Below are 15278 nucleotides of genomic sequence, written 5' to 3' on the forward strand. Positions count from 1 at the left end.
GACTTTGCTCATCTGTGATCCTTTAGAGCAGTGTTTCTTAACTGTGATCTGTCAACTTGCTTTTATTAATATTTTGATAATATATTTCAGCATAACTTCCTTTGTAATCCTGTGTATTTTCTGTTAGGCATTTAAAAACATTATTCTGAGAAGTGTATGTCCATAGATTTCACCAAACTGCCAAAGCACACAGAAATTAAGAACCCGTGACTTTGAGCCATCTGAAAGTGGAGTTGGCTGCCTCACAACAACAACAGGAGTAGCAGCGGTAATAAGAATAAGAATAGCTAATGTGTCTCTAGCACCAGCTCTGTATCAAGCATTGTGCTAAGCACTTTACAGATACTGTCTCACTTGATCCTCACAATGACCCTTTGAGGTGGGTACTAGTACGACCTCCATTTTACAGTTGAGGAAACTGAGGCAAGCAGAGGTTAGATGGTTTGCCCAATGTCACACAGCTAATAAATGTCTGAAGCCAACTTTGAACTTGGGGCTCCCTGACTCAGCAGTCTGTCCGCTCCATCACTTAGCTGTCTCCGAAGCTAACAGATTACTTCACTAGAAATCTTCCAGCAAAGGCTGGATCATTTGTCAAATATATTATAGAGGAGATTGTTGGTCAGGGATAAATTGGACCAGCTTCAAGGCCACATGTGACCCTCTAGATACTCACGTGAGGGCCTTTGACTGAATCCAAAATTTACAGAACAAATCCCCTTAATAAAAGAATTTGTTCTGTAAAACTTGGACTCAATCAAAAGGCCACACCCAAGGACCTAGAAGGCCACATGTGGCCTCAAGGATCTTAGGATTCAGTGATTCTATGACATATACAGCAGGAGCTCAGACAAAAGGGATAAATGGGACTAAGAAGAGACAATTTTATGTGGATAGGTCTCAGATTGGGTCTTGAAAAATGTGTAAGTTTTAATCAGATGGAGAGGGGCAAGAGAACCTGACAGGCAAGGGAAACAGCATGAACAAAGACAAGGAGATGGAATGATCATGGCATAGAGGACGGGACAGAGATACAATGGAGAGACCTGCTTTGTTGAAATGGAGACTGCATGCTGGGAAACTGTGAAAAATAAAGTTCCATATGTACATTAGGATAAGATCACAGACAGTCCAAAAATCCAGGCAGAGAACTCTGGACTTGAAGCAGGAGAGTGAGCTGCTGGGATGGCAGGAAATCAATAGAATATTATCATTAAAGAATGGGACAGATCTTTCAGTATGATTAAGCCAATGGGGAAATATTTTTGTTAGTCAAAATCTGGTGTGAAGTCTTATAGGTACACCACGTAAGAGTGGTATGCTTGATTCAGACCCCATGGACCATATGTTCATCTGATCTCATTTTTCCTCTTGGAGTTTGGTATAAATAAAATTGCGGTCATTTAAATATATGTACCATAGCATATGTTACTTTTCTGTAGTGGTATTAGCTTATTGCTTTTTTACTTGTTTATTGCTGGCAAAAAAAAAAGTATATGCCTATAAAAAGTGGGCCAAGAGAAAGGGAACAAGGAAAGGAAAGATAGGCCTGGACTAAGAATTCACTCTTTCATGTTACCTTATTTTTTATATTAGCCTTCACTTGGCTATCTTGAGCAGTTTCTTTGAGAACAGATGGTTATTTTTCAACATTTACTCCATTTTAGAAAAAAGAGAAAAAAATTATGAACTGATAAATGAAATTCTGCACATGGTATTGATTCTATCTTCATACATTTATTTTTCCAAAGCAAACAGTTCTCTTCCTGTGAGCTGGGAGGTGTGGAAGCCCTGAAGCCCTGGAGTTGTGTGAATTACAGTTCAGCCTCCGGAGCAACACCGCTTCCCCTCTCCTTTCCTTCCTGCCTACTTCCTAGGGCTTCATTTTCTGTCAGAGGGTCATCCTTTTTGAATGACTGTCAAATATATATGCAGGTGGCATAAATCAGAAAGACTGGACACTCCTGAGCACTGAATGCTTATTAGCAGCTGTGTCTGATCGGTCAAGGTTTGATTGTAGCAGTATTATGAATGACAACAGTAGAAAAAAGAAAATTTTTAAAAGCACTTTCAAGTAACTGTGATTTGGTTGGAGTACACTGGTTTCCAAGGAGAACCTCAACTAACACAGCATATTAATTGAAAAGAACAGTGTCTTAAAACATTACTCAGGCTGAAATTTTCCAGCACATGGTAGCTGCAAAATAATGGCTCTTATTCAAATGTTTTTCCCTAGAGAGAATTATTCTTGGAAAGGAAAAACTAGAGGACAATAATTTATAAGCTCATATGCTTTCATAAGGGTCCTAAAGCATCTCTTGGGTAATTTATGGCAGCTATTTAAGACTCAAAAGCACCAAGAATGTTTGGGAGAGAAAAAAAATAATGTAGTTGGTATTTAAAGGAAGTATTTGGAAAATGTGATCAGAATTTAGAGAAGCAAAATATAAAGAGCAAATGGAAAATAAAATGTATAAAATTCTTCACCAGCTTGTGAAGTTTATAACTGACATTGACTTCTGATTAGCGAAAGATGAATCTGAACTTCTGTAAGATCTCACAAAATGTTTTACTAGGCAGAAAATTGGCAGATAAGTTTCACTGTAGACAAGAGTAAGGTAGTGCATTAAGCGAAAAGATAATCCAAGCTATTCTTGCATGGAAAGCGCTGAACTATCATTTGCAACAGAAAAGAGAATGAGGAGTTGTCCTAGACTGCTCCTGAAGACAATTGGCTCAATGTACCGCTTGGGCCAGAAGAGCCAAGAAAAGCCTGTATGTTAGCAATCATGAAACAAAACATAAAATCTTATTCTGCCTTTATGTATAATCAAAATGTATATATTTTAAGTGCACATAGTTCTTTCTAAAAACTGTACATCTAGAAAATTCGTGAAACTGGAAAATGTTTAGAAAAAAGTTATAATGATCAAGAGGGATTGAGGAACTTCTTTCTTTTTTGAAAAGCCTCTTCCCATCTTTAAAGTCTTGGCTAAAAGAAGACATGATCAGAATTTTTTGAAATCATGCAATATATGAATAAAGTGAATTGGAATTAGGGAGGATGACAGGAGGAAGTATTCCCCATTGCAGAAAGTTGGATATCCCTTTACTTAGTGATCAAGTAGTAGAAACATATTTGAGAAGCTACAGTTTGAGGTTCCTGTATTGAATATGGGCTTGGTTTGTAGCCAACTCATTGGAGGACTATAGGGTATCAATCAATCATAAATATCATCCCCTACTCTTCTTGTTTTCTTGACAGTATTCATTTGTGTCATTCTTTTCCTCTATAGGGATTTAAAAATTAACAACAACAAATCTTTATCAAGTACTTATTATGTACAAGACTTTTTAGACAGGTTTAAGATACTGTCCCCACCTTCATAAAGATTACAGTCATAGAGATTATAAATTGGGAAGAGAGGACATATATGTTACCTATGAAGTAAATATCAATATAATTCAGTTATGTTATATTTAGCACTTGGTAAATGTCAAATAAGATTATGCCCATAATCATACATAGTAACAATTGCTTCCATCTAGCTCACAAGGGAAAGAGACTTTCCTTAGGGTATATTTAAATGACATTTAGATAATTCTGCACAGAAATGAAAAGAAGCTCCAATGAACAGAAAGACTCTTACATAACCACAAATGGAGCCATCTTTGATGGCTAACTTTACATTCTTTGCTGTTCTCCTAGAAACCTCTGAAAATATCCTGTAAACTATTTGTGAGACTTGTAACTTTCCTACAACCTTCTAGGTTTTTTTTTTCAGTCATGGTGAAGTATTTTTTCCTCTCTTCCTATTTTTATTAACATTTTATTAATCACTTCCAACTCTTCTTCTCCAGCCCTACCCCCCCATCTCCCCACCCTAGCACTAGGGATTTCAAGGTTCAGCTTGCATAACAGGTAATAGCAGGCATTTCCTTCTCCTGTGACGGGATATCCTGGCGCCCTTCAGTCTCTCTCTAACTCTGTTTAAAACAGACTCCAGCACAGGAAAAAAACCTCAGTCTAAAATTAGCAGTTTGATAGAAGAAAGGCACATGGCTGTCCACTGTACTGTTTGTCAATGAAACAACAAGTCTAAAGAGGGCCAAAATGCATTTCCTTTTTGGGCAAAACAGACCTATTGAGCCTCATGGGGTGATGGTGGGGCCATTAAAGGAGAGAGACATACCAACCACAGGGAAAGGATCTTAAACTTTCTAGGCTACCACACTGTGCTCTTTCTTGGCTTTCCTCTTCAGTCTCTTTACTCCCCGAACAATTCTTGGGAGGCAGATACTGCTATTTTAGGTACTGTAAAAAAAAATCTATTACACCAAAAAAGGAGAACAGGACGCACCTATTTTCACTGTAATACAAACTCCTTATCAAGAAATTTCTTATTGGTGTAGGAACAATCATCTCTTCTCCACCAGTAGTGCTAGAAGACAATACAGTTTGAGTTGTGAAAAAAACTTTTTCCATTTTTTCCTATTCTGAAATGTTTTTTCCCCATTCTGAAACAATAGCACCTAAAGACTATATAATTTTGACAAATGACCAAATGAATTCTATCAGTCCTAAATAGTATTAGAACTTATTATGTCCCTTGTTATTTGGCAGTGGCTACTTTCAAAGGTGCTCAACATTCTGACCTTCTTTTGGAAAGAGAGTTTCTCAAGAAAGCTAAGATCCTGGGAATTATTTTCATATCTTTCATTATTTCTAGAGTGATTCATTTTAGACTTCCAGTAGCTTCCTTTCCTGGATGTGTCAAATCTATTAATTCCATCATTGCAGAATGAAGTAGTTTTCAATTTTTGCTTTATCATTAAGTAAGATACTTACTTGCAAGTTGGAATACAGCAGCAATGGCTTCCTCCCACCATTGGGTGTCCTGTGAAACGATGGGCAAGTCCATCAGCCCCATGACAAAGATGAGCTGTCCTGCGGTGAGGGCAACAGTGGCAATCAGGTTACAGGCCCGCATCATATCAAACTGCACTGTAAGGGACACAGCAAAACAGAAGAGGACTCTATTAGACCAAAGAGTTGGTCTCAGACTAAAATACAGGATGAAGTCATTCAATATTGCTGGCCTCACAAAGAAAAATCTGCATAACCTGGGCCTTTGCTGCAGTTCTGAGTAATCACTGAGTTTGATTTCTAATGCATTATTATGCTTTTTAAAATAATATGATCTTATTTTTCATAGTTTCTTATACTTTTCAAAACCCTTTCCTTTCTATCATGTGAAATCTACTAAAGATCCTTTCCATTCCATCAAGTGGTGCTACCAAAGCATATTTCAGTATAAAATAAGCAGCCTGATGGAAGTGGAGCATTCGTTATTTGTACTACTAATACTTCTCTGCTCAGTGACCTTTGCTCTGATACACTGCAGTGAGCTCTCTATATTGACACCTCAACTCAGTTACCTTCTTACCTACCAGACCTGGAGATAGCCCATTTTTAATACTTCTGTCAAGATTTGACAAAAATCACAGCTGTTATGCCCTGATGATCAAACACTTTCCCTTGAAAGCACAAGAGAACCCATCTTCAAATAGGAAAATGGAAAGGAGAACAGAATGTCACCCCAACTTTGAAGGATTCGGTTCAATATCATATAAAGAGCATTTGGTGAGTGCCTACTATGCGTGAGGCACCATGTTCAGCACTAGGGAAATAGACAATACAAAACAGTCGTGTCCTCATGGACCTTGCCCTTTACTGCAGAATACAGTAAGGATGTAGATAGAGGTAAAGTCCATACAGAGTAAATATAAAATAACTTCAAGAGGATGAGAAGAATAACTGAAGAGTGTCAGGAAAGTCACTGGTTCAGCAAAGGGCTCCTGAGGAAGGAGGAGAGGAGGGAAGTGATGAGGGGCAGGAGGAAGGCCAGTCCGGTGCAATGTGGGGTGCATGGAGGAGAGGGGGACTCGTGGACTTCTGCAGCACCCACACTCCTGAGCTCTCCTTGGCAACAATGGTGGACACAATGAACTCAGAGTGAGATCATTTACCAGAGTGGGAGAGTAAGAAAGGAGGCTGCAGCTCTGAACAAACTAAGAGCTCCATAGGGGTGCCAGTCAACGTTTAACAACCAGCCCTCCCCCAAAATGTATGCATGACACACTTTTAAGTTTAACTTACACAATTTGCACTTACACACACACACAAGTTTGAAAAGAGTATGGAGCCAGATTGTATGAAAAGCTTTGAACACCAAAGGAGTTTATATTTTATCCTAGAAGCAATAGAGAAATATCACCCCATATGCTTTCAGTAATAATAAGTTACCTCATACTGGCATAATGAAATTCCTTTTTCTCTGAAAATTTGGTAACATTACACTAAGCACTTTGCCTTAGAACCACTTGATGGATCTCCATGTAAAAGGTTTGCTCAAGAACAGAAAAGTAGATAATACACTCAGTTAATTCTTTTTAGAAGAAAACCTATTTTAAATTTGTTTATATTAAATTAATAAAAGGTAACAAGAGCAATATGAACTGAAAAAAATAGTATACATTTATGTATCATACAACTCATTTGTGCCTACTAGGCAAGACATGAAGGTTAGATTCTTTCTTATTCCCATATTTGAAATTCAGACGACTCTTCTGGATATATTGCTGGGGTACAACTTGGTATATCATGAAATAAGTACATGTCACAAAGTTTGGATTTTTTCACATTAAAATGGATGCATTTTTAAAATTAATATTAAGACTTAGACTTTGTTGTATCCCTCCTGCCTCCCACCCCCTCATCCCATTCCTTTCTTTTGCACCCTATATAGCCACCCACATTGTCTAACTCCTAATCCTGACTGCTTGGGTTGCACAGATGATTTAGTATGTGATGGCAGTTTTGTCTTGTATCATAACCTCCCATGACTTACTGAACCAGACTTTGACTGGGCATATTAGAATTTTACAACTATTCAAAGGAAAAAACAAGTTAAATGAATTATTGACCTAGGTCTTTGCCATTAAAGATGTTAGAACTCCCATTCCAAAACTATCTCTTAAAATCTCTTATTATTTAGCTTCATTAGGGAAAATATATGGAACAATGATGCAGCATCGTCATGTGGGCATTTCAAATAACATTTTCCAACTCTTTACTGAACCTTGGGAAGTAGGATTCCATTTGCTAAATGAAAGCAAAGAAATTCAAAACTGTTTCATTTCCAAAATAGCCCAAAGAAGGACATCACTCTCCAAAGGAGAGAGTGTTGTCTTGGGCAAAGTTTGGGAACAATTTCCTCAGAAATTTTTCTCAAAGACTTTTGAGGATGGAGGCCAAATTTCAGAATAATTTACTAAAAGGTATGAGTAAAATCTAGAAAAGCCTAGATAAGTAGCTTATGCATTTCTGACCTTTCTGTTCTTTTTCCTTGATGACTTATTTTTTTTTTTGTCAATCTTTTCATTATATTTTTTTAAAAGAAATTTTGGCAAAATGACGTAGTGCTCCTTAAAATTTCACATTGTTATTTTTTTCCCTTCCTCATTTCACATTTCTAAAGAACATCTTAAACTTTGTGAAAGTTAATTTGAAACCTTCTCATAAAGCACCTTTATTTATATAATTTTCCCTTCTATAATGTTTTCCCCACATCTTCTCCTTGGTTTATATAGAGGCTTGCCTTACCTTCAGAGCCCAGCTCATAGTCCATATATGGAAGACTTTATTGGCAGTGTCAGCCCACAACGATCCCTCTCTTTAGCTATCCCATAGCATTTACTGCCTAGATAATTTGCTTGAGACTCATATTTATTGCTTCATACAGTTATGTTTATCTCTTTATGTTATCCCTATTTCCTCAGCTGAAGTGTAATGTCTTTTAGAGAAAGGAGGATGTTTTCTTGGTATGTCCCAATGCCTTATCTATCCAATAAAACACATTATATGTAATGGGAAAATGTTGGTTGATTAACAGATAACACCTGATTAAACTATCATATTTTTTTCCCATATATTTATACATTTTGATGGATTTGTGATCTCATATATGTAGGCAGTCCACCCAGTGGAACAAATAGTACCCCATCCATACTTTCTCATCTTGTGTAACCCTTGTCCATACTTTCCCATAAATCCTCCATAGGGTACCTATACATCATTATGGGGGCCTTCCTTTAGATCCATGGTTTCCAATTTTTAAAAACTGCCTCTATCAAAAAATGTTTATATGTTTGTTTATAAATGTGCTGCCATATAGACAAAAATAGAAATTTAAAGAATAATATGTAGATGCAATGAATAGTATTCTAAAAAATTTAAATTTTATTAACAACACAAAAACAGTTTGCTGTCACTGAAAATGCTATCATTATTAACATTTTAATGAAATTTAATTAAATAAATAAGCTTCAATATTTTTGGAAAATCTTGGTTTAACACTTTGATACAATAATTTAGAAGTCTGAGTCTGTTTAGCTTATTTTGATACTTGTTAATAACTGTTAACTAAAAGGCAAAACCAAAACAAAACAGAACCTCGTAGATATGTAGAATCAAATGAAAGAAGTACATTGTTGGATGTACTTATGAAATCATGAAGCTTATTTTTTAATCCCATCTACCAACTATGCAAAGGTTTTGTTGAAATGCTAGCTATAAGTTTTCATATTCTTAGATATTAATCAATTGTACTTGGAAAATATTGCATTTTTTATTTTTACAAATGGGTGAAATGCTCCATTTGGAAGATTTTTAAATAGGATAGAGAATTCTATTCCAGATTTTTAAAGCGTATGTATATGAATCTCTACAGGCAACAAAAATTTAATTTTTCAATGTCTTGCTAATCAAAATGACTTTACACAATTAGCTAAAACCTTAAGGCACAATATCCACTTAGGGCAAGGTTCATCATTAACAATCATATATGTTAATCCATATTTCCAATAATCTGCTTGGTAATTTTGAATTTTTTTGACTGACTTCTTTTTCCCTTATAATTTGTCTGATAAAGGGCTTGTACTCTACCTTTTTCTCATCGTTCATCCCTGATCACATTAGTTTTGTCTTCAATCTGAAGTTTCTTTGCTGGATTCCCGAGGTCACTTGACCATTCTTTGAAGTTTAGCTTATTAAAAACTAGATAAAATAATAGGTAGATCTACTTGTGCTCAGATATTTATAAACTGTGTGATATATCAAAATATATCAAAAGTGAAAGAATCAATGAGGGCCCCACTGTCAGTCTCTCTGTCACAGCATCCCTACTCTTCCTTGAGGGTTACTCATAGATCATACATAACACATAGCCATTTGACTTACAGACTAGTGAAGGCACCAGTGACAATTATTATTTTAAATACTGGTAAAATAATTTTTTCAAGGTAAAAATAAGTATAAGTAGAAGTTCTAATATATTTCTTCCTATACTCCAGAGAACCATCATACATTTTCCAGTTTCAAGACAACTACTTAAGATCTCATGATCTCATGAATGGAATACATATAGGTCTATGATAGAACATATTATTTTTCTTTTCTGTTTCCTGTTTGTTGAGACTGGGTTTCCCGGTGTAGAAGTACTAACAGCTGATTGACTGTAGCCCTACTTCAGGACTCCTTAGTGCAAGGGATCCACCAACGTTAGCCTCCCCAGTAGGAGGGGCTGCAGGTGTGTGTCACTACATCCAGCCTATTATTTTCACTGCATAGCCAATCCACCTTTTTTTCTAATAATATATTTCTTCAATGATATACTTGTACTAAATATAAGGCAATTTAAGAAAAAGAAAAACTATTTTAAACAAATTTTAAATAAAATTTATTTTTTATTCCTGGATATGATTTGAACTAAGGAAACTAAGGACTACTTAGAAAAGTAGAAGAACTGTGTGTGTTTATAATACAGAAATTGGTTAAGGAAGAATTCTCTTTCCTCAATCCTTTATGGCACAAATGCTCTCTATACTTTCTGGTTGTCCAAAGCCATTCCTACAAATGCCTTCTCCAAAACTGTATACTCTTTTGTATTGCTCAGCCTGAATCACAACTCTATTCCTCAGTGAAATTTTAGGAAGAAAGAAATCTAGCTAAATTTTTCACATCCATGTGTAAATTCCAGGGTTTTGAGAAACTAAAATGATGGCAACAGGTAGAGTAGGGTAGGAATTATTTGGTATTTTGTGTGATGGGATAAGATTTTAAATTATAAAAACTTTCCTTCTTTTAAAGCCAACTCATCTTAAATTGCAGGCATCTTATTTTTATACCAATGTTATTAGAATTAAGGGTCTAAATAGGAGTGTAGATAAAAGAAGGATCCGCAAACGTCATTTTTCACTGAACGTCTTTATTATTATGAGCTTAACAAATATCAACAGGCATGAACATTTCAATGTTTAAAGAACGACAAAAATAATTCTATACAGAATTATGAACTTTTATACTTCTATTATGTATAATTTGCATTTTAAGTGTATATTAAATCTCATGACAAATAAAACTGTTCTGCTTGTCTTGTTCCCTCTCAAACTTTTGTGTATTTTAATATGCTTCATTAATGTTCTTCCTGCATCATTATCAGTACCTTATTACCTTTCTTCCACAACTTCTTCCCTAAATGGAAGCCCTTCCTTGTAACAAATAAGCATAAACCAGTAAAAAAAAAATCCACACAATGGCTGTGTCTGAAAATGTGTGTCTTATTTTGCATCTCCCATCTGTCACTCCTCTCCCAGGATATGGGAAGCATGCTTCATCATCAGTCTTATGAGATCATGATTGGTCATTGCATTAATTAACATTCGTGAGTCCTTTTCATTACTGTTGCAGCATAACTTTCTCTCCTGGTTCTGCTCACGTAGCTACTCATCAGTTCATTCAAGTTTCTCTAGGTTTGATTGTAGCAGAGGAGTTTCATTGTGTACAGAATAATGTATTTAGGAGGAAAAAACCACCTCAAGTGCAGGATGTTGTAGCAGTCATGCACCCCCAGAGTAAATATTTTTGAGCACACACGGCATGTATCTATATTTATGTGTATATGTTTTTATGTATTTACTTATATGTGTGTATAATTTACTTCTTTGTAGGTTAGTGCATGTACTACTTTACTAATAATTATGTACATTATGAAACTTTTACCAAAACATAGAAACTAGAAAAGTGAGATAAAGATGAAATCATAGTCGATGCAGGAGTCACTAGGCAATCATGGGAGTTTTTTAAGGAGAATGACTTGTGCTTGAAAAAAATTGCCTTGGCAGCTGTATAGAGGAAAGATGGGAGAGGAGAAGCACCTGAGGCAGAAAGACCTATTAGAAGGCTTTTGACATTGTCCAGGAGAGAAGCGATGAGGGTTGAATTTGAGTTGGTGACTCTGCCAGTAGAGAGAAGGGGCCAGATTTGGGCTATGTGGCAGTAGAACAAGATTTGGCAAATGGTTGGATAGGTGGGTTCAGAGATAATGAGAAGGTAAGATGACTGAGGGTGTAAGAACCTGGACGACTGGAAGGATGGTGGTGTTCTCCATAGTGACAGGGAAGTCTAGAAGAAGAGCGGATTTGGGGGAAAGAAGAATGTAATGATAATCTGAGATACAGATCACAGCTCACCCATGCCTGCTCATCCAGTGTGCCTTACTCTGTTCTACTCAAAATGAAAGGGAAGAAAATAAATGACTCTTACTCACAGATCACATTACCTTTGAACTTGCCCTCTGAGGACATCTGCCACCTGAGGTAACCAGTAGTTGATCTGGGCAGGGTCAAAGGGTGAGGGTAGAATTTTCCCAATGGCCCCCTCATAGCTGCTGCTGTGGGCACCCTTGTCTCTTTCATTGCTTTCTCTTACGTTTCCTAAAGTAGTTCTAAAAATCCCTCCATTCGATGGTCTTCTGCCATTGTCTCTAGCTACATTCTCTCACAGCTTTTAGCTGTCACCTTTATATCTCTAGCCCTGACCCCTTTTCCAAGTTCTTGTGCCAACTCAAATACATTTTTCACATTTATTAATGCTTCTGTCACAGTAAGTGTCCTTTTATCATCCATGGGTTATTAAAACTTGTTCATCCAATAATGCCCCCAATTGCAATAAAAGTTTAATAATGGAGAGACTGTGTATCAAAATATGGCAAAATCTCATTTATCTGGCATCATTTAAGTAAAGAGATACTCCACATAAGTGGATTTTCCATATAACTTAAGCTTACCTTTCTAATTGTCAAAACTTACAAATATTTAACTATATTGATGTAAATCTTTCTAAAAGGTATTACATATTTTTCTGCTTTCTCAAAGAGAGTATACTCAGTCTAACTGAATCTTTTCCTGATAACTCAGGATTGTCATTCTAGGACAGAACTATAACACAATGAGGCTCTCAGAGATTATTGAGATATGGACAGCTGTTTGCCACTACACTAAATGAGTCCATAATATTTTGCCATTTAAATTCTCAGATCATATTTTTCTAGTTTTTCTATCTCTTCCTCATTTTCAGAATGTCAGCTTTTATTTTTTGCTCTAGCAACAACTTCTTTTTGATTTGCTGCGTCTAATCTGCTTTGAGCTGGGAGATCAAACAATGAAGTTTGTTAGAATATATCAAAAATAAAAATAAGTCCCATTGAGTAAAGATTTGAGAGTCTTTTTTTCTAATCAAAATGAGCTTCAGTGACACCTTTGTTCACTGCTGAGGGATCTTTGGAAAAACAAAAACAAAAAACTTTGGAGTTGTCTGCAGTTTGCTAGATTACCTGCTTACTATGTAAGTGAAATTTTACCCATTCAAGTAACCCTTGTGCCAGTACAGCAAATTCTTAACCTTATAAGTATACTGATTGTAACTACTGCTTCTTAGGAAAATCAGAGTTGGTAAGCACTGTCCACATTGTCATTTCTGCCTCATAAAGTCGCATTTGTTAAGTTTCCACTGAGTCACATAAATTGCCCTTGACTCCACCCTCTATTCCATGAAAATGTGTTTGTGTGAATCCTATGCTGAGGATGGACAAGCGTTTATATTGAGCTCTTGTGAAAGTCACGTAGTCACAGGCCCAGCTTTGTGCCGCTTCCTGTCATGGCATTCTTTGCCCATGAAGACTGAAGGATTATCTTGTTCCTCTCATTGTATTTTAGAACTGCTTCCCTTCGTTGGTATTCTGGTCATCCTGTTCTGAGCCCCAACTGTCACCTGTTTCCATTTTCTCTCACCTGCCTCTCCCAAACACACATTATGCATCAGACCATCATTAACTCTTGGACCAATGAGGTTCATCTCAGACTCCTCACAAAAATCCATGCAAATAGAAGATTTACTCAGTTTTTTGAATGGCTTTATAGATTAGTAAATCACAAACTAGAGTCAGCAGGAATACTGATGTGGGATGTAAGGCACGTATTCAAATTCTTTCTGTTTTCCCTAGAGCTAGTTTCTTCATTAGACAGAGCAGTGGAATAAATGGAAATTCACACTCATGTCATTTTTGGTTCTGTTATACCAGGCTTCAACCGTCTTAATCAGGAATGACATTTCTGCCATTTTATAGGTTTAGGTAGTACTCAAGAAAGTTATTTACTTCTTCTTAGGTTCTTGTTTGTGATTAAATTATGCTGCTCTCAAAAGCTGAGTAGAATGTAAGTTCCTTAAAAGCAGAGACTGGCGTACTTTATATTTGTTTAACACATAGCAGATATTTCATATTTGTTGATTGATTTCTTTACTCATGGTCTAAACATTCAGGTTGTTTAACTGAGAAAAAGAAAAATCATCATTTGTTTTCAACTCACTATCCTCTTCTGTTTAATAAAAGGTACACTTTTCTCAGAACAGTTAGCAAATCCATCTCCTTTACAATGTATTCTCCATTTGGCAACAAAAATAAATCTTTGGTCTATGTCACTCCTCTTCTCAAAAAGTTTCAGTGGTTCCGTGTTGCTTATGGAATTAAAAGCCCTTCATAACTGGCTTCAGCATATACCTTTCCAGACAATTCATGATATTCTTCTTTGTTCAATCTATGCTTCAACCAAATTGCCCTACTATGTTCAAGGTGCTGAAAAATTCAAAGATGAAATGAGAAAGTATTCCTGCCTTCAAGGAGCTTATATCCTAATGGGGGAGACAACAATTATATTACCTATAGAAATGCAATATAATTTGAGACCAGAAAGAGCTCTAAAAACCAGAAGGATCGGAAAAGGCTCACAGGAGGTGCCACCTGAGTTGGACCTCAACTGAAGCAAAGACCTGTAAGAGCTGAAGATGAAGGAGTTCAAACTGGGCCTGTAGTGGGATAGCCAGTCACCCTTTTCAAGGCAAGAGATAGAATCTCAGCCCCAGTGTCCCTCCCAGCCTGCCCAAGCTTTTTATTTGTGTACCTGGGCCTTGTGGATGCCGTAACATAAATACACTTACATCTTTGGGACAATGTTGATGATAATAATAATAGTTCACATTTAAATAGGTCTTTACAGTTTACAGTATGGGCTTGGTGCTAGACTACATATCTGTCTGAGGACTAGACCCGCTAAACTCAGAGAGACTCATCACGAGTAGATGATGACCACCATTTTTATGACTACCACAGTTCTCCAAAAATCATCTACTGAATTCTAGAGGTGGTAACAGAAGACTTGATGGAGGAAATACTGACAAAATTACAGTCAAATCAGCAAGCATTTATTAAGCACCTACTACATGCCAAGTACTGTATTAAGTAAGCACTGGGGGTACAAAGAAATACAAAAGACGGTCCAGGTTCTCAAGGAACCCCAAGTTTAACGGAGGAGACAACATACAAACCGCTCTGCACAGACAAGATGTTTACAGGGTAAATCGGAAGTCAGCTCAGAGAGAAGGCATTCAAATTAAGGAGGACTGGAAAAGGCTTCTTGTAAAAGGTGGGACTTTGGCTGTGACCACAAGGAGGCCAGGGAAGTCAGGAGGCAGAGCATTCCAGGCATGAGGGTGAGCCAGAGAAAATGCCCTGGAGATGGAAATCCTGGCAGCGCTTGCTATTTGTAAATACTCTTCTTATTACAGTCTTATGAGGTAATTAATGCAGCATTGTCATTCTTCTTTTAGAAATGAAAAAAAATAAAAAACTCAGAGGTTAATTAGCAGCTAACACGAAGCATGCACATAGTAAGTATTTAACAAGTGTTTGTTGACTTGAATTGTCCAACTTTATACAAGTAGAAAGTGACAGATCTGGGAATCCAAACCAGAAAGTCCTCCACCTCCAATCCATTGTTCTTTTCACTATATCACGCAGCCTTTTTACGATATACAGACCTAT

At 36.6% G+C, this 15278-nt stretch overlaps 2 protein-coding genes across 4 annotated transcripts in view; one reads left to right on the forward strand and one right to left on the reverse strand.

Moving 5' to 3' along the window:
• IFT140 (intraflagellar transport 140) overlaps positions 1-15278 on the forward strand; it is a 173062-nt gene that overhangs the window by 110909 nt on the left and 46875 nt on the right. The gene's annotated exons all lie outside the window — the stretch shown is intronic.
• TMEM204 (transmembrane protein 204) overlaps positions 1-15278 on the reverse strand; it is a 49660-nt gene that overhangs the window by 10364 nt on the left and 24018 nt on the right. For both annotated transcript variants that reach the window (XM_072600155.1, XM_072600164.1), the window contains exon 3: positions 4850-5005. In XM_072600155.1, the coding sequence (XP_072456256.1) occupies positions 4850-5005 (156 nt within the window). The remainder of the gene's footprint in view (positions 1-4849; positions 5006-15278) is intronic.

Source organism: Notamacropus eugenii, chromosome 1 (genome assembly GCF_028372415.1).
Source record: "Notamacropus eugenii isolate mMacEug1 chromosome 1, mMacEug1.pri_v2, whole genome shotgun sequence".
Taxonomy (NCBI): Eukaryota; Metazoa; Chordata; class Mammalia; order Diprotodontia; family Macropodidae; genus Notamacropus; species Notamacropus eugenii.